Here is a 27,152-nt window from a genome sequence, read left to right on the forward strand (position 1 = left end):
GTCATTTTCACTATCTTTGTCATTTGTTTTCCAAATCCTGTCTATGGTACTCTAACTGGTGTAAATGATGGCGTGCTTATTAAAGCAGGTTCTGCCACCAAATTAATAATTCTCACCCGCCTCACTTTTTCTTGCTTGTTGTATAGTCCATCTACCAGTGAATCAAGCACAGAGAATCCGAAATGATCCCTAAAACCTATGTTAAGGATACTCTAAAATGCATTGTATCTACGTGTGCTGTGTTCCTCCATAGTGTTCTATTAACTATACGACGTTCTAATGTATAACAGAGTCAGGAGATCTATATGAAATCAGACCAGTCACTGTTTATGCGAGCAGACAGCTGATCAGCACTAGAATCCCAGGTGGTTTTATATGTGTGCATAAAAAAACACAGCTGAGTCAGGTGGTTACAATTAGGCATGGAAACACATAAGATTGAACGGGATCCGGACTGAAAGTCAACAGTAACTAGGTCGACAGGGTGTCTAGGTCGACAGGGTCTTTAGGTCGACATGTTCTAGGTCGACAGGTCAAAAGGTCGACATGAGTTTTTCACAATTTTTTTTCTTTTTTTGAACCTTTTCATACTTAACGATCCACGTGGACTACGATTGGAACGGTAATCTGTGCCGAGCCAAGCGGTAGCGGAGCGAAGGCACCATGCCCGAAGCATGGCGAGTGAAGCGGTGCACTAATTGGGGTTCCCGGTCACTCTACGAAGAAAACGACACCAAAATAACATGAAAAACTCATGTCGACCTTTTGACATGTCGACCTAAAGACCCTGTCGACCTAGACACCCTGTCGACCTAGTTACTGTCGACCAATAGTGGTCGACCTAGACATTGTCGACCTAGTTACTGTCGACTTTCAATACCACACCCGATGGAACATAGAATCCCCTCAACTACAGTTGCATGCCACCTTATGTACATGGTGTGTAATGTTTATTACAGGGTTATTAATGCTACATAAAGCTGCCTTAATGTTTTCCTACATTTCTCCCAAGCTTGACTTCACTGTCTAATCCTACAGTGTTTAACATGTATGTTTGGCTCCTTCTTCAGGGCACATGTGCAGGTTTCCTGATTTCTTTATAGAAAAAATGGGTTCATGTGTACACTATGCATGCTCCACGTCTGAGTGTATGTGACTATGAGCAGTTCCACTTGCTGGTGAATCAGCGTGACTTGTGGCAGTGTGTTGTTCAGACGAAGGATATGTGTTCTGAGGGTGTGTCAGGGGCTATTGCGTGCTTCGTTGAGCGTACGCAGAGATCAGTCTGATTGCAGTTGAATCTTGCACCAGGTATAGTCTTATACAAATGTGCGCTAATATTGATGTGTGCGAGTCTGCATACGAGCAGATATGTGCATTTATGTGCGTGCAGTGCAGCTGGCTAGCGTGCCGCTCTGCACCAGTCCCAATATTTGTACGTGATTTAGACCATACGAATAGCGATTTCTGAGCCGGCATGATGTTCCGTAGAGATTGCTTCGTAACGGCCGCACTGCCTGTATTTGGTACTTATTATATTGTAGCTCTTTATGATACTACATAGGGATTTTGTGTGGTTAATGTCTGTGCTTTGTGTTTATTACTAAAATGTATTTGAGATAAAAAGAAGAGCAAGTTTTAACAAGTAAACTTTAAAGATCCATTTGTCAAACATTTATTTTAAAATGTCTTTATTACAACAATAGAGAAAAAGGACAAACAGACAATAATATAAAAAACTTTGCAGACACGTATCCTATATAAATGGGACCTATTATGTTTGTGTCTCTGCATAGTGACCTACTGTATTATTCAGAGCCCTGTTTATGCACAATGCTCTCTCCTGGGTGGGCTTCCTCCCTTCCCTACATTTTTATGGGGAAGTAGTATAAATTCAGCCAACCACGCTCTTCAAGGAAACAGTGTTCCTGATCAGTAATCTGCCAGAACTGTGGCACATGTGAATAAGAATGATTAAAACAAAAGTCAGAATAATTTGACATTATTTTCCAACCACCAATACTGTGGACAGTTTTTTAAGCTACTGTCCAGTAATCTGTAGTCCAGTGGTTCCCAAACTCTTCTGGGGCAGATGTATTAAGCCTGGAGACTGCATAAGGAAGTGATAAACCAGTGATAAGTGCAAGGTGATAAACGCACCAGGCAATCAGTTCCTAACTGTTAATTTACATATTGGAGCTGATTGGCTGGTGCGTTCATCACCTTGCACTTATCAGTGGTTTATCACTTCTTTATGCCTTCAGGTTAATACATCTGCCCCACATTTTCCAGGTTGTCTAGCAGGGGCACTTGTGCATTCATGACTCACTGACACATTTTATAAGATCCACAGGTAGAGCTAATTATATCACTTGTGATTCTGGGGTCTATTCATGAAACAGTGAAAAAAGTGGAGAAGTGAGCCAGTGGAGAAGTTGCCCATGGCAACCAATCAGCATTGAAGTAATATTTATGATTTGCATACTATACAATTGTACGGAGCAGCTGATTGGTTGCCATGGGTAACTTCTCCACAGGCTCACTTTTCCACTCTTTTCACTGCTTCATGAATAGACCCCTCTTCTGTGAGGAAACCTGGAAAACATGAACTGTTGGGGGTCCTTGAGGACCGAGTTTGGGAACCACTGATCTAGACAAACATATATTGTGTCCTATTGAAGTGTGCCCACTGTACTGACCAACCTCTTTATGTGCTTCATTTTAGACTGACTGAACCGAACATGGCATCTATCAGTGGGCAACTTGAGGAACTGTACATGGCCAACAGCAGAAATGACATGAATGAAACGGTAGCCAGCATCGTCCTGAGCGCCTGCATTACACCCGCCAAAATGCCTGACCGGCTGATGATGGAACACGTGCTCCTGATCAGTGTATTGCACAACACTGTGGGGATTGAGGTGATGAGATTTTTCTTTTCTTTTTTGTCATGGTAGTATGGACGGAACTATATAGTGGTGTACAACCTGTCCTTAGTGCTGGAATACCCGTTCATAACTTCATCCCCTAGCCAGGGCCCCAGAAGCTGATCCATGCAGCCTTTTACCTGGGACTCTTCCAGTTCTGCAATATAGAAATGGAAAATCCATTTCTGTTTATCACTTTAAAATGTTGGTGGGTGGAGGTGTATCTCTCAATTGTTGTTTGTGACAGGTCCTCCAGCTTCTTACAGCGCAGATGAGTCATACCCAAGCTTTGAGATTTTTGTGCAGAATTTTAGAGCCTGGAATGTTTAAGGTGACATGTAATTTGCAGCACAAACAAATTCTATGAAAATACTTTGCTTAAGGATGTTTATAAACAGGCGTTCAAAATACAGCCAAAGACACTGTGTAAAACACAGTTGTGTTTGGCACATTGGAAACAAGTACTTGTTGTCAGGACGGGACAGTGGTCGGTGGAGGGTTAGCCAACACAAGTAAATGAAACAGGCAGTGTCTACTGAAAGCATTGCGCACTACCTCTCACAACCGCAAGTCCAAGTGAGTATGGGGTCGCTGAAACCAGTTGGTTCTAATAAGTTCCATTCCCATACCCAAGACTAGTAAAAGCACAATATTTTTTATGCCAGTGGGTAAAGGGCCAAACAGTTTACAAACAATTCTCTACACCCACTGCAATGTAAATATGTTATATATCCATGTGTAATAATAGAGAATCATATTCTACTTTTCTCTAACGTCCTTGAGGATGCTGGGACTCCGTTAGGACCATGGGGAATAGACGGGCTCTGCAGGAGATGGGGCACTTTAAGAAAGCTTTGGATTCTGGGTGTGCACTGGCTCCTCCCTCTATGCCCCTCCTCCAGACCTCAGTTTTACACTGTGCACAGAGCGAGATGGGTGCACTGCAGGGAGCTCCCTGAGTTCTCTGCCTAGAAGCATTTTTGTTTGGATTTTTTCTACATTTTTACAGGGAGCACTGCTGGCAACAGGATCCCTGCATCGAGGGACTGAGGAGAGAGGGCAGACCTTCTTGTCTAAGATAGGCTCTGCTTCCTCGGCTACTGGACACCATTAGCTCCAGAGGGGGTGAACGCAGGATCTTACTGGGCGTCCACCGCCAGAGCCGCGCCGCCGTTCTCCTCACAGAGCCAGAAGAAACTAAGTCAGAAGACGTCTCAGGCGGCAGAAGCCTTCAGAGCTTCACTGAGGTAACGCACAGCACTGCAGCTGTGCGTCATTGCTCCCATACACCTCACATACTCCGGTCACTGTAACGGTGCAGGGGGGGGGGGGGGCGCCGCCGCCGCCGCCCTGGGCAGCAATAAAACACCTCTCTTATGGCAAAAAGTATATATACATGTACAGGTGGGCACTGTACATGTATATAAAAGAGCCCCCGCCATATTTTAATAGGTTTGAGTGGGACAGAAGCTCGCTGCCGAGGGGGCGGGGCTTCTCCCTCAGCACTCACCAGCGCCATTTTCTCTCCACAGCACCGCTGAGAGGAAGCTCTTATACACATACAGTATAAGACATGCCCAAAGCGACGTTAGTCTACTGGGTTCTAGAGTCAACGCTATGTCGATTTCTGCTGGACTTGTTCTGTGGAACATGCAATGGACAGGTGATGCCGACTAAAAGAGGCATATGGAGGGTTTACCTCACAAGGCTGAGGAATTGTGTGGAGAAGGGCTCTCGGACCTGGTCTCCACAGCTACAGCTGGTAATTCTGATCTTTTGCTTTATATTCCCTCACAGACTAAGAAAGCACGACATTATCAAATGCAGTCCTTTCGGTCGCAGAATAACAAGAAAGTATGAGGAGCGTCCTTTCTTACCAGAGGTAGGGCACGGGGCACAGCTAGCTCCCAGGAACAGAAGTCCTCCCCGGCCTCTACTACATCCACCGCAGGATGCGGGAACTCCGCTAAGGGAGTCCGTCCCAGGGGGAGCACGTCTTCTACTCTTCAGCCACATCTGAGTTCACTCACAGGTGGATCCCGGGGCAATAAAAATTGTTCTCAGGGTTACAAAGGAATTCGAAAGGTGCCTCCTCGCCGGTTTTTCCTTATCGGACCTACCGGCTTCTCCCCCAGAAGGGGAGTTATATTAAATACAATTCACACATTGTATCTCCAACAGGTGGTGCTCAAGGTTCTCCTCCTGCAACAAGGAAGGGGCTATTACTCAACCTTGGCTGTAGTCCCGAATACGTACGGTTCGGTCAGACCTATTTAAAATTAAAACTTCTGAACCTATACTAGAAAAGGTTCAAAATTAAAGTGGAATCGCTCAGAGCGATCATGGCCAGCCTGGAAAGGGGGGATTTGATGGTGTATCTAGACATAAAGGCTGCATACCTTCATGGTCCCATTTATCCACCCCATCAGGCGTACCTGAGAATTGCGGTACAGTATTGTCATTACCAATTTCAGGGTAATTGGCGGAAATGATGGTGCTCCTACGCAAGCAAGGAGTCACAGTTATCCCATACTTGGACGATCTCCTATAAGGCGAGATCAAAAGAGCAGTTGTTGAACAGCGTGTCACTTTCGCTGAAGGTGTCACTGCAACACTGCTAGTTTCTCAATATCCCGAAGTCACAGTTGGTTCCTATGACTAGTCTGCCCTTCTTGGGTATGATTCTGGATACGGACCAGAAAGGGGTTTACCTTCAGATAGAGAAGGCCCAGGAACTCATGACTCTGGTCAGGAACTTTTTGAAACCAAGACAGGTATCGGCATCGCTGCACCCGAGTCCGGGGAAAATCATTCCCTTCGGCAGGTTCCATGCGAGGTCTTTCAAATGGGACCTACTGGACAAGTGGCCGGGCCAATTCATCAGTTGATCACCCTCTCCCCCAGGGCCAGTGTATCTCTCCTGTGGTGGCTGCAGGATGCTCACCTTCTATAGGGCCGCAGGTTCGGCATTCAGGGCTGAATCCTGGTGACCATGGACGCGAGCCTCCGAGGTTGGGGAGCAGTCACACAGGGAAAAATAAAATGTCCAAGGTCTTTGGTCAAGTCAAGAGACTTGTCTTCACTTCTTTGAACTAAGGGCCATATACAACGCCCTACGTCAGGCGGAGACCCTACTTCGTGACCAACCGGTTCTGATCCAGTCAGACAACGTCACCGCAGTAGCTCATGTAAACCGCCAAGGCGGCACAAGGAGCAGAGTGGCTATGGTGGAAGCCACCAGAATTCTTCGCTGGGCGGAGAATCATGTAAGCGCACTGTCAGGAGTGTTCATTCCGGGAGTGGATGACTGGGAAGCAGACTTCCTCAGCGGACACGACCTACGTCCTGGAGAGTGGGGACTTCATCAGGAAGTCTTAGCACAGATTGCAATTCGGTGGAGACTGCCACTGATAGACATGATGGCGTCCCACCTCAACACAAAGCCGCAGAGTTATTGCGCCAGGTCAGGAGACCCTCTGGCAGTAAGCTGTGGACGCCCTAGTGACACCGTGGGTGTTCCGGTCGGTCTCTGTTTACTCCTCTACCTCTCATACCCATGTTGTTGAGGATAATAAGAAAAAGAGGAGTGAGACCAATTCTCATTGTTCCAGATTGGACACGGAGGACCTGGTATCCAGATCTGCAGGAAATGCTCACAGAGAATCCGTGGCCTCTTCCTCTAACATAGGACCTGCTGCAGCAGGGGCCCTGTCTGTTCCCAGACTTTCCGCGGCTGCGTTTAACGGCATGGCGGTTCAACGCAGGATCCTTGCGGTAATGGGTATTCCGGAGGAGGTCATTCCTATCCTAATTAAGGCTAGGAAGGAAGTGACATTGAAACATTATCACTGAATATGTTTCCTGATGTGAGGCCAGGAATGCTCCTACGGAGGAATTCCTTTTGGGCCGTCTGCTTCACTTCCTTCAAACTGGAGTGAACTTGGGCCTGAAATTAGGATCGATTAAGGTTCAAATTTCGGCCTTATCCATTTTCTTCCAAAAAGAATTGGCTTCTCTTCCTGAAGTACAAACGTTTGTGTAGGGAGTACTGCATTTTTAGCCTCCTTTGTACCGCCGGTGGCGCCTTGGGACCTTAACGTGGTGTTACGGTTCCTTAAGTCTCATTGGTTTGAACCACTTAAGTCAGTGGTGTTGAAATATTTCACCTGGAAGGTGGTCATGTTGTTAGCCTTGGCTTCGGCTAGGCGAGTTTCGGAATTGGAGGCTTTTCTCACTAAAAGCCCTATCTGATTGTCCATATGGATAGAGCGAAATTGCAGACCCGTCCTTAATTCCTGCCAAAGGTGGGTTCATCCTTTCATATGAACCAACCTATTGTCGTGCCTGTGGCTACGCGTGACTTGGAGGATTCCGAGTCCCTTGATGTGGTCAGGGCTTTGAAAATTTACGTGGCCAGAGCGGCTAGGATCTGCAAAACAGAAGCTGTTTGTCCTGTATACAGCCAACAAGGTTGGCGGCCCTGCTTCAAAGCAGACTATTGCTCGCTGGATCTGTAACACGATTCAGCTGGCGCATTCTACGGCAGGATTACCTAAATTGGTTTAGGCCCATTCCACTAGGAAGGTGGGCTCTTCTTGGGCGGCTGCCCGAGGGGTCTCGGCACTACAGCTGTGCCGAGCTGCTACTTGGTCGGGGTCAAATACCTTTGCAAAGTTCGGTAAGTTTGATACCCTGGCTGAGGAGGACCTCCTGTTTGCTCAATTCGGTGCTGCAGAGTCATCCGCACTCTCCCGCCCGTTTGGGAGCTTTGGTATAATCCCCATGGTCCTTACGGAGTCCCAGCATCCTCAAGGACGTTAGAGAAAATAAGATTTAACTTACCGGTAAATCTATTTCTCGTACTCCGTAGAGGATGCTGGGCGCCCGTCCCAAGTGCGGACTTCTTCTGCAAGACTTGTTTATAGTTATTGCTTACATAAGGGTTATGTTATAGTTTATCGGTTGAACCGAGGCTATGTTGTTGTACATACTGTTAACTGGGTAGTTTATCACAAGTTATACGGTGCGATTGGTGTGGCTGGTATGGATCTCGCCCTTAGATTTACAAAAATCCTTCCTCGTACTGTCCATCTTCTCTGGGCACAGTTTCCCTAACTGTGGTCTGGAGGAGGGGCATAGAGGCAGGAGCCAGTGCACACCCAGAATCCAAAGCTTTCTTAAAGTGCCCTATCTCCTGCGGAGCCCGTCTATTCCCCATGGTCCTTACGGAGTCCCAGCATCCTCTACGGACTACGAGAAATAGATTTACCAGTAAGTAAAATCTTATTATTTAAGTCCGCAGTGACCCTCACACTTTACCCTCCTACTATACCAGCGCTAAACTTGCAAGTGGGCTCAGTACACCTAAGTAGTTTTAGGTTATTACTATAATTCTTTAACTCTGTTTTCATTTCCTCTTTACCAGGTGGGGGCGCACATCCTGGAATTAGTGGTGAAGCAGTTCCATGACCTCCATGGAAACGGCAGTGAAACTAAAGAGTGTGATAACTTAATCATCTTCATCGGACACCTGTACAATTTCCACATCATTGACTCCGGCCTGGTGTTTGATATTCTGCGGATGTTGGTGCTCGCGTTCACAGAGAGAGACATAGAGCTGATCCTTCTGCTGCTGAAGAACGTCGGCTTCTCCCTGCGGAAAGATGATGCTGTAGCCCTGAAGGAGCTGATCTGTGAGGCTCAAACCAAAGCTAATGCAGCGGATAAGACCTTTCAGGATCAGACTCGAGTAATTCAATTTCAGACTTCTTAAAACACAGATTGGCCAAGATTGTGATTTAAGTTGTCATGGTTTACTGTTATGTTGCTTCTAATGGATCTACAACTTCAAAATAACATTGTAGGTTTCAGTAAAATAGTATTAAAACTAAGATGAAATCTGTATAATAATTCTCTATGGTCTGTCCTGACTCCAACATGTGTGGACAGCGGGAGCCAGGTTGTGCGCCCCAATGGCTCCCACTGCTAGGGACAGACTAAGCCTAGGAGGAGGAGGAGGCCAGCCGCCGAGAAGAGGTATGGGCGTGGAGCTGCAGATAGAGGGCGGTGCCAGACAGAGCAGGGCAGAGCTGAGGACAGACTGAGGTGACCTGGCATGCTGGGTCCATCCTACTAGTATTCAATAATTGGATAAAGCCCACCCATAGTTTAGGCTCTTCCTCAGCTTATGAAAGACTTGGAAGGCCAATACTAGTCTATGGGGCAGATCCAGAGATATACATCTCCGATGTTTTGAGATGTGCACAGGATCAGTATTGCACATGTGCAGATCACTGTGCGACAATGGTTACAGTGCCCCCTGAGCCGCAGCATGATATTCTGTAACTATTTGGGGGCTGGGAAGGGGCAGTGACTGCTTGTGTTCCAGAAAACATGGCGTGTCAGCTCCATTTTCTGTGCATTCCAAGGCCAGTGGCACTTATGCTGGCTATCCTGATTAACTCAGTGATCCGATGCTGCATCTTTGGATGCAACAATGTATCCCTGAAGCCAGCAGGAGGCGTCTAGTTACAGAAGATGCCTCCTTCGGCTGTGCTACTGCATACAGTGTTGAATCTGGACCTATATGTAGTAGTATTTTAGGAACAGACTTGCGTTGTTTGAAATCTACTATGTAAAAGTGGACAGCTCCACTGACATATACTTACAATTAGCTTGTCAGACCAAGTGCTACTTACATTGATACACACACACACACTACACACACACACACACACACACACACACACACACACACACACACACACACACACACACACTCTCTCTCTCTCTGCTGGAATAGGTTGCACTCTCGCACAGCTCTAGCCTCTATATACACACATTTGTGGATGTGGACATTTGAAGAGAAGGGATTTGTAATAGTTACCTTGTGTTGAGTTTTATTTTGTTTGTTTCCATTCCTAGGTTCGGTTTATGTTGGAGACTATGCTTGCTTTAAAGAACAATGATATGCGCAAGATACCCGGCTATGACCCTGAACCAGTGGAGAAACTGCGGAAACTACAGCGCTCTCTGGTAACAAAAATAATCCATCAATTATGCTGAAGGAAGAAGCTTCTGAGGCACCCAGTGAGGGAGAGACCTCTTTATTTTACATAGTAGAATGATTTACAAAGTGATGTGTGTGTGGATCGGGTTTCTTTCTTGTTTTGTAATATGTCCCAGCAAATGCCTATTTATTCCATGTAACCCTGTGTATGTACATTGCCTGTGATTAGTACCAAAACTCATCTGCAGGTAAATTTCTGTGAAATGCACAAAGCCCTGATCTCTCCAGCCCAAGGGTCATACGTTAAGCACGTTTACCTGGGCTTTGGTGACAGATACAGCAGGATAAAGAAAAGTGAAGGAATACATTAAATACATCACTGCAAATGAGAATAGGGAGGAAAAACAATCAGGATTAATTATGAACATCTAATAATCCGTTAGCTATATGCAGATTTTAAAATTGTGCTGTAGGTGCAATATTAATAGTGCATAAGTGTTAACTATTGTGACATATATTTCAAAAAGCAACACCGTACCCTTCAGCTCTGTAGATTGGAGAAGCATTTGCTAGTTGTACATTGACTGTAACGCCTTTTGATTATTTTGTAGCTGTTAAATGCAACATTTTTTGTGCATTATAAATCACATAACTAGGTCACGTCCTACTCTGTTAATGTGATGAGGTCTTCACATGTTCTTCGGTTTGTGCAGGTCCATAGCAGCGTGTCTGGCAGTGACACTCGTCTCCGTGTATCCCTAGAGAATATCATGGAAGCAGACAAGGTTGGAAGGTGGTGGATTGTTGGATCCTCCTGGAGCGGCGCACCAATGATTGGCCAGTCATCTGTCACGAAGCCTTCGCAGACAATTGGAAAGGTATTAATGTTGAGGTGGATTTTATCTCCAGTGGGAAACGCTGTGCACTCACCGTTTGTGCCAGTCATCAATATGAGCACGCTTCTGTATTCTATCTTTAATACCTAAAATTAGATCTTTATAAAAAATGGAACTGATGAAACAAAAACCTCAACAAAGTAGCAGACTATATAATTTTACCTGGAGAGAAAAAACATTTCATCCAGACACTACAGTCATTCATTCTACTTGCCTGAATAAGTCACTCTAATTATGAGTTTTACTAATTGTCTGAATTCAGAATTCTTTCACTTCTTCCTAATATGCAAACAAGTTGCTACAGCAGTGGTTCCCAAACTTTATTGAATCATGCAGCCCTAGAGTATAAGCAGTTGGGTTTTTTTCACGCCACCCCTAGGCCAAAAGTTTTTTGTTTGTTTTTTTTTTATCGAGAAATTTAGAAAATGTATTAAAGTAAATTGTGCTCCTGTCACCCAGTTATACGGTGGAGGACAGAACCAAATCAAATTATTTATGGTCAATGTTATAGGCAAAACCAGGGTTGGTGGCTGTCCATTTTAAAATATATGAACAAACAGATGCGCATTTGTCCATATATTTTAAAATGGACAGCCATCAACCCTGGTTTTGCCTAGAACATTGACAAATCCTAGGCACCCCTGCAATTATCCCACGAGAAATGCCAAAATGATTCTCTTACACCTGACTGTTCCGCTGGACTATTCCCACTTTACTACACTGCTTGGCTATTTATATGCCATATACAGTTGTAACTCCTGTGGTTGTGACACAGAGGCTTCATTTAGTGCTTTGCAGTCTTTAACTATTGAGCGTGTGTATTTGCTACTCTGCACAGTCGCAGTATTATACAGTGTTGGTTACTACCTAATACGGGATTGATTGACTATAGATGACTATATCCATCGGTGGTGAGTGTATCTATGTCCTGGAGCTCTTGCTGTATATGCTATATTTGTATTTCTTAGTAGTACAGTACTTGTCTCGCATAAAGTGTAAAGCTGGGTACACACTGGGCTGAACGTCCAATCCAGCGAATCTGACCGACATATCACTCACAATGGCTCATACAGGGCAGTGAGTATTCACACTATGTGGGTGCCCGCGGTCGTTATCGACATTGTTAGGTTTGATGTGCTGCCTCCTGTGGTATGCTAATGAAGGACGGAACATGATTGTTCCATCGTTCATTAATTGCTCAATGTGTACCCAGGTTCTGATATGTCTGAGGACGCAGCATCTGATCACCTTTGCAACCATTGATTGCAATTTCCCAATGGCTTTAGGCACGGCTAACCTGCGTAAGCTGAAGCTTACTCAGGCTGGCCATCTGATCCGGACCCACGGGTCCAGTAAGTCTGCATCCGACGACGCAGTCCCTGGACCTGTCACGCCTTAAAAACAAGGCTGACAACGCTCTTGTTTTGAAGAACGGTGCCATTTCCAACCCCCACCCCACCCCAAACAACCGTGTCAATCATGCTGCGGCTGATAGAGCTGTGAGCAACATCGCAAGATCCCCCAAACATCGTTTTTGTATGCAAACCATCGGGTTTGCGTACAACTATGAATTAGGCTCTTGGTTTGTAGCACACCCCAACTAAAGCTAAAGCCGGTTACACACTGGAGCGATGTCGGGAGGACGATTTGCTGTTTTCCAACGACAAGTCGCCTACATCGCTCAGTGTGTATGCTTAATATATCAATATCGCAAGTGATTTGGTGCCTATCGTGCAGTGTGTATCGCAAACTGGATGACAAATGGTATGTTGGACCGATTTGACGTTGCCTTTATGCCTCTATCTAGAACAGAGTTCTAGTGTGTACAGGAGCAACAGTAAATCGTATGCGACCAAACAATGCAATATATTGTTTGGTCATTAGCAAGATTGCAGTGTGTATGCTTAATATTGCTTGTTTTGGGCTCAAGGGAAATAATCAGTAAAGTCGGAACAATGGTTGGTAGTTCCAGTGTGTACCCAGCTTAATCGCATATATGTAATTTTAAAATATAATTGGGGTTTAATTCGTTTTGAAACTGTTTCTCCTTTTCTCTGACGTCCTAGTGGATGCTGGGAACTCCGTAAGGACCATGGGGAATAGCGGGCTCCGAAGGAGGCTGGGCACTCTAGAAATATTTATGACTACCTGGTGTGCACTGGCCCCTCCCACTATGACCCTCCTCCAAGCCTCAGTTAGATTTCGTGCCCGGCCGAGGTTGGATGCACACTAGGGGCTCTCCTGAGCCCTTAGAAAGAAAGTATAGATTTAGGTTTTTTATTTTCAGTGAGACCTGCTGGCAACAGGCTCACTGCAGCGAGGGACTAAGGGGAGAAGAAGCGAACTCGCCTGCTTGCAGCCGGATTGGGCTTCTTAGGCTACTGGACACCATTAGCTCCAGAGGGATCGACCGCAGGCCCAGTCCTTGGTGTTCGGTCCCGGAGCCGCGCCGCCGTCCCTCTTACAGAGCCAGAAGCAAGAAGAGGTCCGGAAAAACGGCGGCAGAAGACATCAGTCTTTACCAAGGTAGCGCACAGCACTGCAGCTGTGCGCCATTGCTCCTCATACACACTTCATACTCCGGTCACTGAGGGTGCAGGGCGCTGGGGGGGGGGCGCCCTAAGAAGCAATAAAAACACCTTGGCTGGCAAAAACTCCACAATATATAGTCCCAGAGGCTATATATGTGGAAAATACCCCTGCCAGAATCCAGAAAAAAGCGGGAGAATAGGCCGCGGAAAAGGGGCGGAGCTATCTCCCTCAGACACACTGGCGCCGTTTTCTCTTCACAGTGCAACTGGAAGAAAGCTCCCCAGGCTCTCCCCTGTAGTTTTCAGGCTCAAAGGGTAAAAAAGAGAGGGGGGACACTAAATTTAGGCGCAATATTGTATATACAAGCAGCTATGGGGGAAAATTCACTCAGTTATAGTGTTAATCCCCTCATTATGTGGCGCTCTGGTGTGTGCTGGCATACTCTCTCTCTGTCTACCCAAAGGGCTTTGTGGGTCCTGTCCTCAGTCAGAGCATTCCCTGTGTGTGTGCGGTGTGTCGGTACAGCTGTGTCGACATGTTTGAGGAGGAGGCTTATATAGTGACGGAGCAGATGCCGATAAATGTGATGTCGCCCCCTGTGGGGCCGACACCAGAGTGGATGGTTAGGTAAAAGGTATTAACCGACAGTGTCAACTCCTTACATAAAAGGGTGGATGACGTAACAGCTGTGGGACAGCCGGCTTCTCAGCCCGTGCCTGCCCAGGCGTCTCAAAGGCCATCAGGGGCTCAAAAACGCCCGCTCATTCAGATGGCAGACACAGATGTCGACACGGAGTCTGACTCCAGTGTCGACAAGGTTGAGACATATACACAATCCACTAGGAACATCCGTGACGTGATCCCGGCAATAAAAAGAATGTGTTACACATTTCTGACATTAACCTCTAAAAATGGTGTTTTTATGTTTGGGGAGAAAAAGCAGGCAGTGTTTTGTTCCCCCATCAGATGAATGAATGAAGTGTGTGAAAAGCGTGGGTTTCCCCTGATAAGAAACTGGTAATTTCTAAAAAGTTACTGATGGCGTACCTTTTCCCGCCAGAGGATAAGTTACGCTGGGAGATATCCCCTAGGGTGGATAAGGCGCTCACACTGTTGTCAAAATAGGTGGCACTGCCGTTTTAGGAACGGCCACTTTGAAGGTACCTGTTGATAAAAAGCAGGAGGCTATCCTGAAGTCTGTATTTACACACTCAGGTACTAGACTGAAACCTGCAGAGCGTGCTGCTGCAGCGTGGTCGGTGACCCTGTCAAACATACTAGTTTGCTAACATGAGAACATATTAAAGACGTCGTCTTATATATGAGGGATGCACAGAGGGATATTTTGCCGGCTGGCATCCAAAATGAATGTAATGTCCATTCTATCAGGAGGGTATTAGAGACCTGTCACTGGACAGGTGATGCTGACCTTAAAAGGCGCATAGAGAGGGGTACAAGCTGGAATTCGAGATGTCTTCCCCCCGCCGTTTCCTCAAATATGCCTTGCCGACAACTCCCTCAGGCAGGGAGGCTGTGCTAGAGGCAATTAATAAGCTGTATTCCCAGCAGGTAATACTTAAGGTGCCCCTACTTCAACAAGGACGGGGTTACTATTCCACACGGGTTGGGGTACCGAAACCGCATGGTTCGGTGTGACCCTTCTTTATATTAAAATCCTTGAACACATGCATAAAAAATTCAAGTTCAAGATGGAATCGCTCAGGGCGGTTATTGCAAGCCTGGACGAGCTGGATTACATGGTATCCCGGGATATCAAGGATGCTTACCTGCATGTCCCTATTTACTATCCTCGTCAGGAGTACCTCAGATTTGTGGTACAGGATTACCATTACCAAGTCCAGACTCTGCCGGTTGGACTGTACATGGCACCGAGGGTGTTACCAAGGTAATGGCCGGAATGATGATACTCCTTCAAAAAAGGGGAGTTTTAATTATCCCGTACTTGGACAATCTCCTTATAAGGGCGAGGTCCAAGGAGCAGTTGCTAGTCGGGGTAGCACTATTTTGAAAAGTGCTACAACAGCACGGTTGGATTCTAAACAGTCCAGAGTCACAGCTGGTTCCTACGACACGTCTACTGTTCCTGGGGATGGTTCTGGACACAGACCAGAAATAAGTGTTTCTCCCGGTGGAGAAAGCCAAGGAGCTGTCATCTCTAGTCAGAGACCTCCTGAAGCCAAAACAGCTATCGGTGCATCATTGCACGCGAGTCTTGGGAAAAATGTTAGCTTCCTACGAAGCAATCCCATTCGGCAGGTTCCATACAAGAACTTTTCAGGGGGACCTGTTAGACAAGTGGTCCGTGTCGCATCTTCAGATGCATTAGGCTGATAACCCTGTCTCCAAGGACCAGGGTATCTCTACTGTAGTGGCTGCAGAGTGCCCATCTTCAAGAGGGCCGCAGGTTCGACATACAGGACTAGGTCCTAGTGACCATGGATGCCAGCCTTTGAGGCTGGGGGGCAGTCACACAGGGAAGAAGCTTCCAGGGACTTTGGTCAAGTCAGGTGACTTCCCTACATAAATATTCTGGAACTGAGGGCCATTTACAATGCCCTGAGTCAGGCAAGGCCTCTGCTTCAAAACCGGCCGGTCCTGATCCAATCGGACAACATCACGGCAGTCGCCCATGTAAACCAACAGGGCGGCACAAGAAGCAGGATGGCGATGGCAGAAGCCACAAGGATTCTCCGATGGGCGGAAAATCATGTGTTAGCACTGTCAGCAGTGTTCATTCCCGGAGTGGACAACTGGGAAGCAGATCTTCTCAGCAGACACGACTTCCACCCGAGAGAGTGGGGACTTCATCCAGAAGTCTTCCAAAGGACTGTACACCATTGGGAAAGGCCACAGGTGGACATGAAGGCGTCCCGCCTCAACAAAAAGCTATAAAAGATATTGCGCCAGGTCAAGGGACCTTCAGGCGATAGCTGTGGACGCTCTGGTAACACCGTGGGTGTACCAGTCGGTTTATGTGTTCCCCCCTCTGCCTCTCATACCAAAGGTACTGAGAATAATAAGAAGGCGAGGAGTAAGAACGATACTCGTGGTTCAGGATTGGCCAAGAAGAGCCTGGTACCCAGAACTTCAAGAAATTATTTCAGAGGACCCATGGCCTCTGCCGCTCAGACAGGACCTGCTGCAGCAGGGGCCCTGTCTGTTCCAAGACTTACCGCGGCTACGTTTTGATGGCATGGCGGTTGAACGCCGTCCTAAAGGAAAAGGGCATTCCAGAGGAAGTCATTCCTACGCTGATTCAAGCCAGGAAAGATGTAACTGCAAAACATTATCACCGCATATGGCGGAAATATGTTGCTTGGTGTGAGGCCACAAAAGGCCCCAACAGAGGAATTTCAACTAGGTCGATTTCTGCATTTCTTACAAGCAGGAGTGTCTATGGGCCTAAAATTAGGCTCCATTAAGATACAGATCTCGGCTCTGTCGATTTTCTTCCAGAAAGAATTAGCTTCAGTACCTGAAGTTCAGACATTGTGAAAGGAGTGCTGCATATTCAGCCCCCGGTTGTGCCTCCAGTGGCACCTTGGGATCTCAACGTGGTGTTGAGTTTCTTAAAATCACATTGGTTTGAACCACTAAAAACCGTGGATCTAAAATATCTCACGCGGAAAGTGGTCATGTTATTGGCCTTGGCTTCGGCCAGTGTTATATAAAAGTCCTTATCTGATTTTCCATATGGATAGGGCAGAATTGAGGACTCGTCCCCAGTTTCTCCCTAAGGTGGTATCAGGTTTTCACTTGAAACAACCTATTGTGGTGCCTGCGGCTACTAGGGACTTGGAGGATTCCAAGTTACTGGACGTAGTCAGGGCCTTGAAAAATTATGTTTCCAGGACGGCTAGAGTCAGGAAAATTGACTCGCTATTTATCCTGTATGCACCCAACAGGCTGGGTGCTCCTGCTTCTAAGCAGCCTATCGCTCGCTGGATCTGTGACACGATTCAGCAGGCGCATTCTGCGGCTGGACTGCCGCATCTTAAATCAGTGAAAGCCCATTCCACAGGGAAGGTGGGCTCATCTTGGGCGGCTGCCCGAGGGGTCTCGGCTTTACAACTTTGCCGAGCTGTTACTTGGTCAGGGGCAAACACGTTTGCAAAATTCTACAAAATTGATACCCTGGCTGAGGAGGACCTGGAGTTCTCTCATTCGGTGCTGCAGAGTCACCCGCACTCTCCCGCCCGTTTGGGAGCTTTGGTATAATCCCCATGGTCCTTACGGAGTTCCCAGCATCCACGAGGACGTCAGAGAAAATAAGATTTTACTCACCGGTAAATCTATTTCTCGTAGTCCGTAGTGGATGCTGGGCGCCCATCCCAAGTGCGGATTGTCTGCAATACTTGTATATAGTTATTGCCTAACTAAAGGGTTATTGTTGAGCCATCTGTTGAGAGGCTCAGTTGTTTTCATACTGTCAAACTGGATATAGTATCACGAGTTGTACGGTGTGATTGGTGTGGCTGGTAAGAGTCTTACCCGGGATTCTAAATCCTTCCTTATTATGTACGCTCGTCCGGGCACGGTGTCCTAACTGAGGCTTGGAGGAGGGTCATAGTGGGAGGGGCCAGTGCACACCAGGTAGTCATAAATCTTTCTAGAGTGCCCAGCCTCCTTCGGAGCCCGCTATTCCCCATGGTCCTTACATCCACTACGGACTACGAGAAATAGATTTACCGGTGAGTAAAATCTTATTTTTTTTTTTCCTCTAGAAATTATTATTGTAATCTCTCTGCATGATTCTTGAATAGACTTGTTTAAAAAGATTGTGAACATTTTTGCTTAAATGCATACTTAGGGGACATTTAGCAAAGCTTGGAGAGAGAACGTACGAACCAGCTTCTAACTCTCATTTTGCAGGATGTGTTTGAAAAATTAATGAAGCTGATTGATTTGGTTCTTTATCTGTCACTAAACTTTGGTAAATCTTCACCCTAGCCTTTATTGTGAGCTTGAATTTTTTCAGTTTCCAAAACGTAACAAACTACTGTACTTCTTGGACAGAAATTACCCTGGGTCATTTTGGAACCCATGAAGTGAGGTGTGTGCAGAATGTAATGGTGTATCCTATTTCCTAAGCTCAGTGCAAAGATCATGGACCTGGCTCGCAAACAGAGGATGAACACAGACATCAGGAGGAATATCTTCTGTGTTCTCATGACCAGTGAAGACTATTTGGATGCGTTTGAGAAATTGCTGAAGTAAGTTGTCATAGCGGAAGGACTTCATAGTACTGTACACAAAATTCATATTTGCTCTTATTTATCAACAGGAGTCATGTAATGCTTTGGACCCTGCTGTATATATAGCACATTATTTCAGGGATTATGGGGCAGATTTATTAACCTGGAGAAGGCATAAGGAAGTGATAAACCAGTGATATGTGCAAGGTGATAACGCACCAGCCAATCGGCTCCAATATGTAAATGATTATTAGTTAAGAGCTGATTGTCTGGTGCATTTATCACCATGCACTTATCACTGGTTTATCACTTCCTTATGCCGTCTCCAGGCTTAATACATCTGCCCCAATGTCCTTATGTTACTGGATTACCATTTTACTCACGTTCCAGTACTTTTGCTGGCAGCTCCTCTAAATGTACAATCAAGCGATTAGAATAGATATTTAGCAGTATTTTACAAAAGGAGCTATAGTTTTCTGTATGAGAATTATCAGACTGTACTAAAAAACGTTCAAATAGATACATCCTTATTGACATTAAGTTGCCTTTCAGACATTTTAATCAATTTTAAATTTGCAGCTGTGAAAGTATAAGCGATTACGGCCTGGTTGGTCCTCAAGCTCAGACATCAACGCCCAACGCATTTCACAGATTAAATGATGGATGATTTTATTATGTACTGGTTCTGCTTTACAGAAAAGCGCCTTCAATTAGCAGACCCTGGCTAGGAATAGGGGGCTTCTTTGGAAAATAAGTTCATTAGCTATAATTCAGCTTTATAAATATTGTGAAAGCTGGGCTCTGTGACTGTATTGTCATTTTTCCCGTCAGGATTTTCATTGTTTATTCTTTTGTCCAGATTGGGGCTAAAGCACCATCAAGAACGGGAGATTGTTCATGTTCTTATTGATTGCTGTCTGCAGGAGAAGTGCTATAACCCTTTCTATGCCTTCCTGTCCTGCAAGTTCTGCGAATACGACAGGCGTTTCCAGGTAACCCTGAGAGAGAGACAGTTACAGCTCTGGCAGATAGATGCAGCTGCATCGCTACCAACAATACAGTAAAAAAGTGCTGCTATGACCAATAATAGACACTTTCTGAACCATCATTATGGTCACAATTGTATATATTGTGTGTTCACCAGCAGCCCTAGTCTGGGTAACCATTTTAGATGTCAGTCTCTGTATTCCCCAGGATTCTGGTGTACTGTGAGTGAGAAGGGACAGATTCAATGCACAATCTAGTAGTGTAAAGAGGGCACTGTCATACACATTCCCATGGGTATCCATTAAATGTTGTTGGAGGATGACACACTGGTGATTAACGCTCTAATAATCTGACGTTAGGTGATTTATTACAACAAATAAAACTATACTATGAATTGCAGCTGTATGGAAATCAGTGGTATCTGACACTTACCAGTCACACACAATGTATTTGCCGCTCTTAAGCAGCGTTCTGTTGATGCGTCCTTTGCATTTTAACTACTCAAAACCCAAAAAGAGAAATAGTAGTTATTTCCAGCAACAACAAAAAAAAACTCCACAATTTTTAGTTGTGGAGATTTGCAGTAAATAAGTCACCAGTATGAGTTGTCGCTAAGGACAAAATTCTTGTGCTTTATTACAGACTGCACTAGTGGAAGAAAGTCTTTGACCTTATTTTACTTTTTCTGTTGCCCTGATCACCTAGAATTTCACCACTGCCTGATTATTTGTGACCAGGATTATCCGGTTCCTTTATTTTATTGTTTTGTATGATATTGCAGATGACTTTCCAATTCAGTATGTGGGATAAATTCAAGGACTTGGGAAGTCTGTCAACAACAACGTTCTCAAACCTCATCCACCTATTGAGTCACCTGATTAAAAACAAGAGCCTTCCACTCTCCATATTTAAGGTGAGGATCAGGTCTGGTAGATAAATGAGAGCTGTGACAGTCTGTGTGTACATGCGTCTGTATGTTGGCTGCGTTATGATCTGCTCACTATTTAGTGTATGGAAGCGATTCAATTGTTTAATGGGCGGCGTAAATTGCATTTCCCCTTTCACTGTACAGAGGATGGTATGCAGTTGTGGGTGCCCATTTTTTTTCATGGTCCCGTCAACAGGAGATACGGGCAATAACTACAATTTTGCATACAAGAAAGATATTTCAAATATACCTGTCTTCCCTTTTGGTCTGAAAACTTCACCCAGGACTAAGGTGGCCAATTGGTTCCTTTTCAATGTCTTCCCCCATAGCCCCACCACCATCACGCCCACTCCCAGTCCAAAACTTAAACTCATCTGAATGGGAGGGAGGGTGGGGCCACCTGCTGCAAGGAGGTGAGGTGCGAGTCAGTACAGGCGCTGAGGTCCCAACGGTGGGCGGCTGGCTAGGCAGTGTGACCTCTGACTTCACATCACGCTGCGCAGTGCGTATAGCCGAGGGTAGGGGAAAGTGAGCAGGGGGTGCCGGGCAGCGTCTGAGTCTCCTGAGGACGTTCAACGCTGCCAGGCATTGAAGAAACAAAGGGGCTTCCTAATTCCGAAATCCCCGGGATTGGAAACCCCAATCCTGGGATTGAATTCTGGCCAATTTTTGGCCAAAATCTTGAGATTCCACCACCATACCCAGGACGTTCACAAAGGTTTTGTAACACTCGTAGCCCGTTTGAGAAGATAAGAAATAGCGGTCTGGTCAATCTAGACGACTTGATTTCCATAAAGAAAAGAAAACTGGTGAAGAATGCTCTAGGCAGAATGATAGTTTCTTCAGTTTCATGGCTTGAAAATTAACTGGGAAAAGAGTCAATTAAACCCAGTACAACTTATACAGTTTCTAGGTGTGCTAGTAGATTACACTATCAGAATAAAGGTGCAGGAAGATTCGAGACTTTGCTGCATTTGTGCAAGCATGCAACAATACAACTACACTTAGGGCGTCATCTTCTTGGGATGATGACCTCAACTCCATGGGCAGGATGGAGGATGAAGAAATTGCAGTGGAACATGTTAAGTTACCGCCGAAAGGGAATACAGTAGTATGAACAAGTAAGACTAGAACAGACAACAAAGGGATCTATATGACTGGTGGACAAGCACAGAATTAAACAGCAGAGCAGTATTGCTATCATAGACTCCGTTTTCTGGTATTCACTACAGACGCAAGCTTGACGGGATATAGCGCACATCTGTTGCAGCAAGGGGATGTTGGAGCCTTCAGGAGAGATTGGTCTCTTCGAATCTACTAGAAATTAAGCCAGTTGGGCAGGCAATAAATTGTTTCTAGAATCCAGAAAATAAAAAATGCAAAAGATGGCGCTTCACTTCAAAGGTGCAGCAACCAAACAGACAGGACAGTCACCTCAGTCCTTTAAAGTTTCTAGAATGTTCTTGGGTTTGCTGTGGTGCGCTCCCTGGGTCAGCTAACGACAGTTTATGGTAAGATCCAATGGCAGGGTACTATGTTCATCCACACTTGATCAGCGAGAGTGAGACAGACGTGGGAAAATTCAGATATCTTCTCTCTGAACACTCCACCAATTCACCATCATAGGTATCCCCAAAAAAATAGAAGTTTGCATATAGTGAAGTACAATTCCATTGTGGTTATGTGATGTATTATATGGGAAGTCATACCCCATGAATTTTTATTTGCACTGAATACTTTATGCTAATTTGCACACCAATTAGAATAAAATTGTACTTCACTATATGCGAACTTCTATTTTTTTGGGGATACCTATGATGGTGAATTGGTGGAGTGTTCAGAGAGAAGATATCTGAATTTTCCCACGTCTGTCTCACTCTCGCTGTTTCTAGAATCAGCTGGAAGGAAAACCTCTAAAAGGTGTTCTCAGACAACATGGCAGAATTGGCTTACTTAAATCACTTGTTTGCCCTCTGCAATGGTGTTTTTCCCCAGGAATCGTATATATGGGAGACGAGGGAGAAAGAGGAGGGGTGAGGTTATGTATGCTAGATGGACGGTCCCAGAGACTGTCTAACTGGGAAAATGGGATATAATTCCAGAGTAATGGCTACCATGAAGTATCTCAATTAAATGGAATTATTGGTAAGTGTAATTAACTCTTTATATTGATTGTCAGAACGATATATTGACCAGTGTGTACCCAGCTTAAAGGGGGGTACACACGGAAAGATCCGTGCCTAAATTCTAAGCAATCTGACTAGATTGCAATGGATTGCTTATAAGTTAAGCACGGATCTCTCCGTATTCCCCACAGCGATAGCGATGCGCGGCCCCGTGTGTCTCTATCGCCGGTGCTAGACAGGCACAATTTTAGCACATCGCTCATTTCACCACTGGGTGAAATGAGCGTCCACCCCCCCTCTCGCTCAGCACACATTGCGCTGTGCTGAGTGGGGGAGAGTTTTATGCTGAGCGTTTGTGCTAGATCGCTCAGCACACATCTCTGGGGAAATCTCCCCATGTGTACGGGGCTTAACTCTGGTAAAAACTCCCCCGTTCTGACCTTGTTCTGCAGGTTCTCTACATGTTGTGTGCCTCAAGTCTAAAACGTAACATGACCGTTTTTAATAAAGTGCAGGTACAAAGCATCTGCTATAACTGTGATCCTCCAATCTGCCTCTTTAACTTCTTTATCCAGGTCATAGAGTTCAGTGAGCTGGATAAGATCAAAGTTTCCTTCTTGCGTCAGGTCCTTTCTAAGCTGTTGATGGAAGCTGAAGTAGATGATCTTGCTCTTATATTTGGAAAGTAAGTAGTTTACCAATCTGGTTTTAAATGAAATCTAAACACTAAGGAGAGCACAGAAGCCTTTGACCCTTATAGGACTGTAATGATTTTCTTTGTGAATTGATTCATTTTGGCAAAGGCAAAGTAAGCCAGTGACATTTAACCTGGTTGAGCCACTGGTTACATCTATTGTATTGTGTGTCCGCAGAGCAGTTGTGAGTCACATGCCTGTGTCCTGTTTTCCCTTTAGGGTCTCTGACAATGCCAAGCTGGGAATGCTACGCGAGGGATTAAAACTCTTCATTTCACATTTCCTACTAAAGAACATTCGGGCCCAGAAAAGTGCAGAAGAAGCTGATTTGCTCACTCATAAAGCAGACTTAGCAGTCAAAGCTCTAGAGGCAAAGGATAACAGACTACGGTTATAGAGGATGCATTATAATACTGGCCTAGTAACACCTGGCCTAGTACATAGAGCTGAGGTTGCAGGGTACAGAGGGCTTTTTATTCTAAAATATAGATTCTAAAATTTGTACTGTCCATGATTGACTGTTTGCAGAGTTTTGGAATGTACTCTATCCCAATCTCTCATCTGGCTAAAACCAATAGAGAAGAATTGAATCAAAGCCGCATATCAAAGCCAATTTGATAGAGAATGTTGGAAAGACGACTGGCTGACTCGCCCACACGGATACTGTGGTGAACTGAGCAATTCATCATTTAAAAGAAACCTTTATGCTCTTCTATACAATCCTTTTAAGTGAGTAGAGTACGCATCCCCCAATAGACCCCACTGCGGGGTCTCTTTCTACTCGTAAAACTTGTTGGGATAGCCTTGTAGCTGTGGATTCAGAACATCACTCCATCATTTCTTGGAACACGTGGTGTCATCTACACCATTATAAGACTGTATTACACGCTGTGTATTCTATTTTTTATATTTCCGCATACGTATGAAGAGAAGCAGTTGAAAGAAATTCAGAAGAAATCGCTGTAATTAGAATTATTGAGATAATTTATCACACATCCTTTATTTCTGTATCCATATTTATATTTACTTACACCTTTCATTCAGTCCTTCATTTCTCTTGTTTTATTCTACACATCCTGATTGGGCAGGTTAAGGTTTTGGATTGTGCAACAATCATTCGCACCAGAGTTCCTCCCTCTCTCCTATTTTTATTCTCTCATATGGCTTATTTGTATTCTAGCTGTTTCATTTGTAAAACACTGTTCTCTATATAGTAGCTTTCTGGAATATTTTTTTGCTATATTATGGGGTTACATAATAAGCAAAAAAGTTAGGATCCGCTGGTTACAGTGCTTTTCTATTTGCCCAGAGCTATTAAACATGACAATTGGGGTTTATTAACTACAGTAGCTGTAACTATCATATGTCGCTGCTTATTGCAGTTGTACTACAGATATTTACCATGCCGAGTCTCCTCCAGGAGCAATGGTGAAAATACCGCTCCTCAGGGAGGGTCAGCCGGCAATTGCACCTGACGGCAAAGGCTTGAAGCAGTAAGCACGTTTCACAACATACGTCCATGTATATGCATCGTGTATTTAGTGATATTCAAAGAGGTGTCTTTGGCTTCCTTTGCCTGTCTAGCTAACGCCATCCCTCCACTTGTTAAATTGCGTTGGGTATAATATGCCGTCTGCCAGGATCCCAGCGGTCAGCATACAACATCAGGATCCCGGCAGCAGAATGCCGGGGGGTGGAGGAGAGTGCATCAAAGCCCTTTGCGGGCTCGTTGCGCTCTCGATGCAGCTGGTTTGGTGGCTTGCCGCGCTCTCCACAGATTCTGTTCCCACTCTATGGGTGTTGTAGACACCCACAAGTGGGAATAGACCCTATGGGTCGGCATTCTGGCTGCCGGCATTTTTTGCATTGGGGATCCTGGTGTCGGCATGCTGACTGCCGGGTTCCCGAGCATTGGTAACATAACCGCATCCTGTTATATTGACTCAGTCAGAGGTTAATGGGGACAACTGTAAGCAACAGATGCAGTAGACATCAATTATTTCTCCTTGGTTTACCTCTTGGTAAATTGTGAGAAGATGAGAGAAGCCCTTTGTCTGGGGCTTCATAAATAGTCCCCTAAATCTGTGCTATCAAAGTGAAGCAGTCCTTCATTTATGTAAATGCTGATCTGTTACTGCGCTAGAAGTACTTTTATATTGCAGAACTTCAATTAAGTAAAATAGTTTTTACCAGTTTTCACTGTACAGCAATGTTTTACACCTTTCTCCAGAAACATGTATATATTACCATAATATGGTAAACAAATGTAGTTTTGTTAGTGGCCACTAGATGGTATTCTAAGCAATAAAGCTATTGTTTTGTAGTAGTTTTACCACAAGGTGGCTGGTTTTGATTTCTTTTGTAACTTTAATGCTGTTTATGTAAAAATTAGTGAAACGTAAAAAAGGAAGGTGTCTCACAGCACCTGGGTCATGGGTTCAGTTCCAGCCATTGTGCTGCGTTAAGTTTGTAATGTTATCCCCATGTTTGTGTTTTCTCTGGTTTTCTTCTACATTCCAATAACATAGGTAAATTGACAAAAAATAACCGTAGTGTGTACTGTATATGTGTCTATGTGGTAGGGAATATAGAGTGTCGCTACACTGGGGCAGGGACTGATGTGCATGACTATTCCCTGTAAAACGCTGCAGAATACGTGGGTGCTATGTAAATAACTGTTAATAAGTAATATAATTCTTACCTTTTCAAGGTCTGGTGAAGACCTAAGTTAGAAAATGATTTCCAAAGTACTTTATATAAATGTCCAGTGTTCTTCCTGGGGCCTTTTTTGTGAGCGCACCGCGTGACATGTTTTGAAAACACCCCCAGCTGGCATCAGGCACCTGTGCCTCTACTCAAACAGACTGTAAGCTGGAAAATGGCACCTTGAGTAACAGAAATGCGCACTGCATGGAGCCACTCCCACCAGAAGAAGAGTCATGGCCTTGGCACCCTCCACGAGTTCTCATTGCCTCGACCTTAGCCCACCCCACACTAAAGGCTAGCACTAAAGTCACAGCCAACCCTTGCCTACCCGGAGCACGACAAACAGTGAGATGTTAGGTATGGGGTGTCTCGCAGATGGTATGCCGCTGCTTATCTTGTGTTTCTCAAGGTTCCTCAAGGTGGCAGAACCTTTTGCAGTCTGGATGATCTTACCTTCTCTCATTAGCAAACTCTTTCTTTGAAGTGCTCCCCATATTGTGCATGAGAAATAAAAAGATTTAATTAAACACATTCACAAAAGCATAGTACCCGCCTGAACAATGGCAAAATTACCAATCCACATTAGTGGTTCATTCACAAACTGCAAGTCGCAAGAGGTTTGCCTGTACTGCAACAATGACTGTCATTATCCACTAATATCACATACCTCTGATCACCCGCAAATAATAAGACTCTCGCAGATGTATTTGTTTCTGTCTACATGTGTCCACGGTTATAGTACATGAACATGCCCTATATCCAGGAGTGAGCGGTATATGCATTCGCCCTCTTTTCTGGGCATACAGAGAGCAAGAGCATGTCACCCAACTCATTGTTTTTCTCCCTTCCACCCCCCCCCCCCCCCCCCCCTATCTCTTTGTTATAATATCACCCTTTCATCTATTATGTTTGCACTTTCTTTTATCTCCTTTCATAGCTGTAATGCCCCCAAAACTATCATTCATGCTCTCATCATTTCCAATTTAAGGGGAAGTGTATTAAGCAGTGAAAAGAGTGGAGAAGTGAGCCAGTGACGAAGTTGCCCATGGCAACCACTCATCGCTGAAGTAACATTTAAAATTTGCATTTCATGAAATGATACAGAGCAGCTGATTGGTTGTCATGGGCAA

General features: G+C 45.0%; 1 protein-coding gene across 1 annotated transcript in view; it reads left to right on the plus strand.

The window, feature by feature from the left end:
- NOM1 (nucleolar protein with MIF4G domain 1) overlaps positions 1–25,654 on the plus strand; it is a 37,981-nt gene extending 12,327 nt beyond the window's left edge. The window contains exons 3-11 of the mRNA XM_063921900.1: positions 2,726–2,921; positions 8,353–8,676; positions 9,852–9,962; positions 10,650–10,814; positions 18,477–18,598; positions 19,440–19,572; positions 20,349–20,480; positions 23,197–23,306; positions 23,536–25,654. Coding sequence (XP_063777970.1) covers positions 2,726–2,921; positions 8,353–8,676; positions 9,852–9,962; positions 10,650–10,814; positions 18,477–18,598; positions 19,440–19,572; positions 20,349–20,480; positions 23,197–23,306; positions 23,536–23,713 — 1,471 coding nt within the window. The 3' untranslated portion in view covers positions 23,714–25,654. The remainder of the gene's footprint in view (positions 1–2,725; positions 2,922–8,352; positions 8,677–9,851; positions 9,963–10,649; positions 10,815–18,476; positions 18,599–19,439; positions 19,573–20,348; positions 20,481–23,196; positions 23,307–23,535) is intronic.
- Positions 25,655–27,152: the final 1,498 nt, after the last annotated feature.

The sequence above is a fragment of the Pseudophryne corroboree genome, chromosome 5 (genome assembly GCF_028390025.1).
Source record: "Pseudophryne corroboree isolate aPseCor3 chromosome 5, aPseCor3.hap2, whole genome shotgun sequence".
NCBI lineage: Eukaryota > Metazoa > Chordata > Amphibia > Anura > Myobatrachidae > Pseudophryne > Pseudophryne corroboree.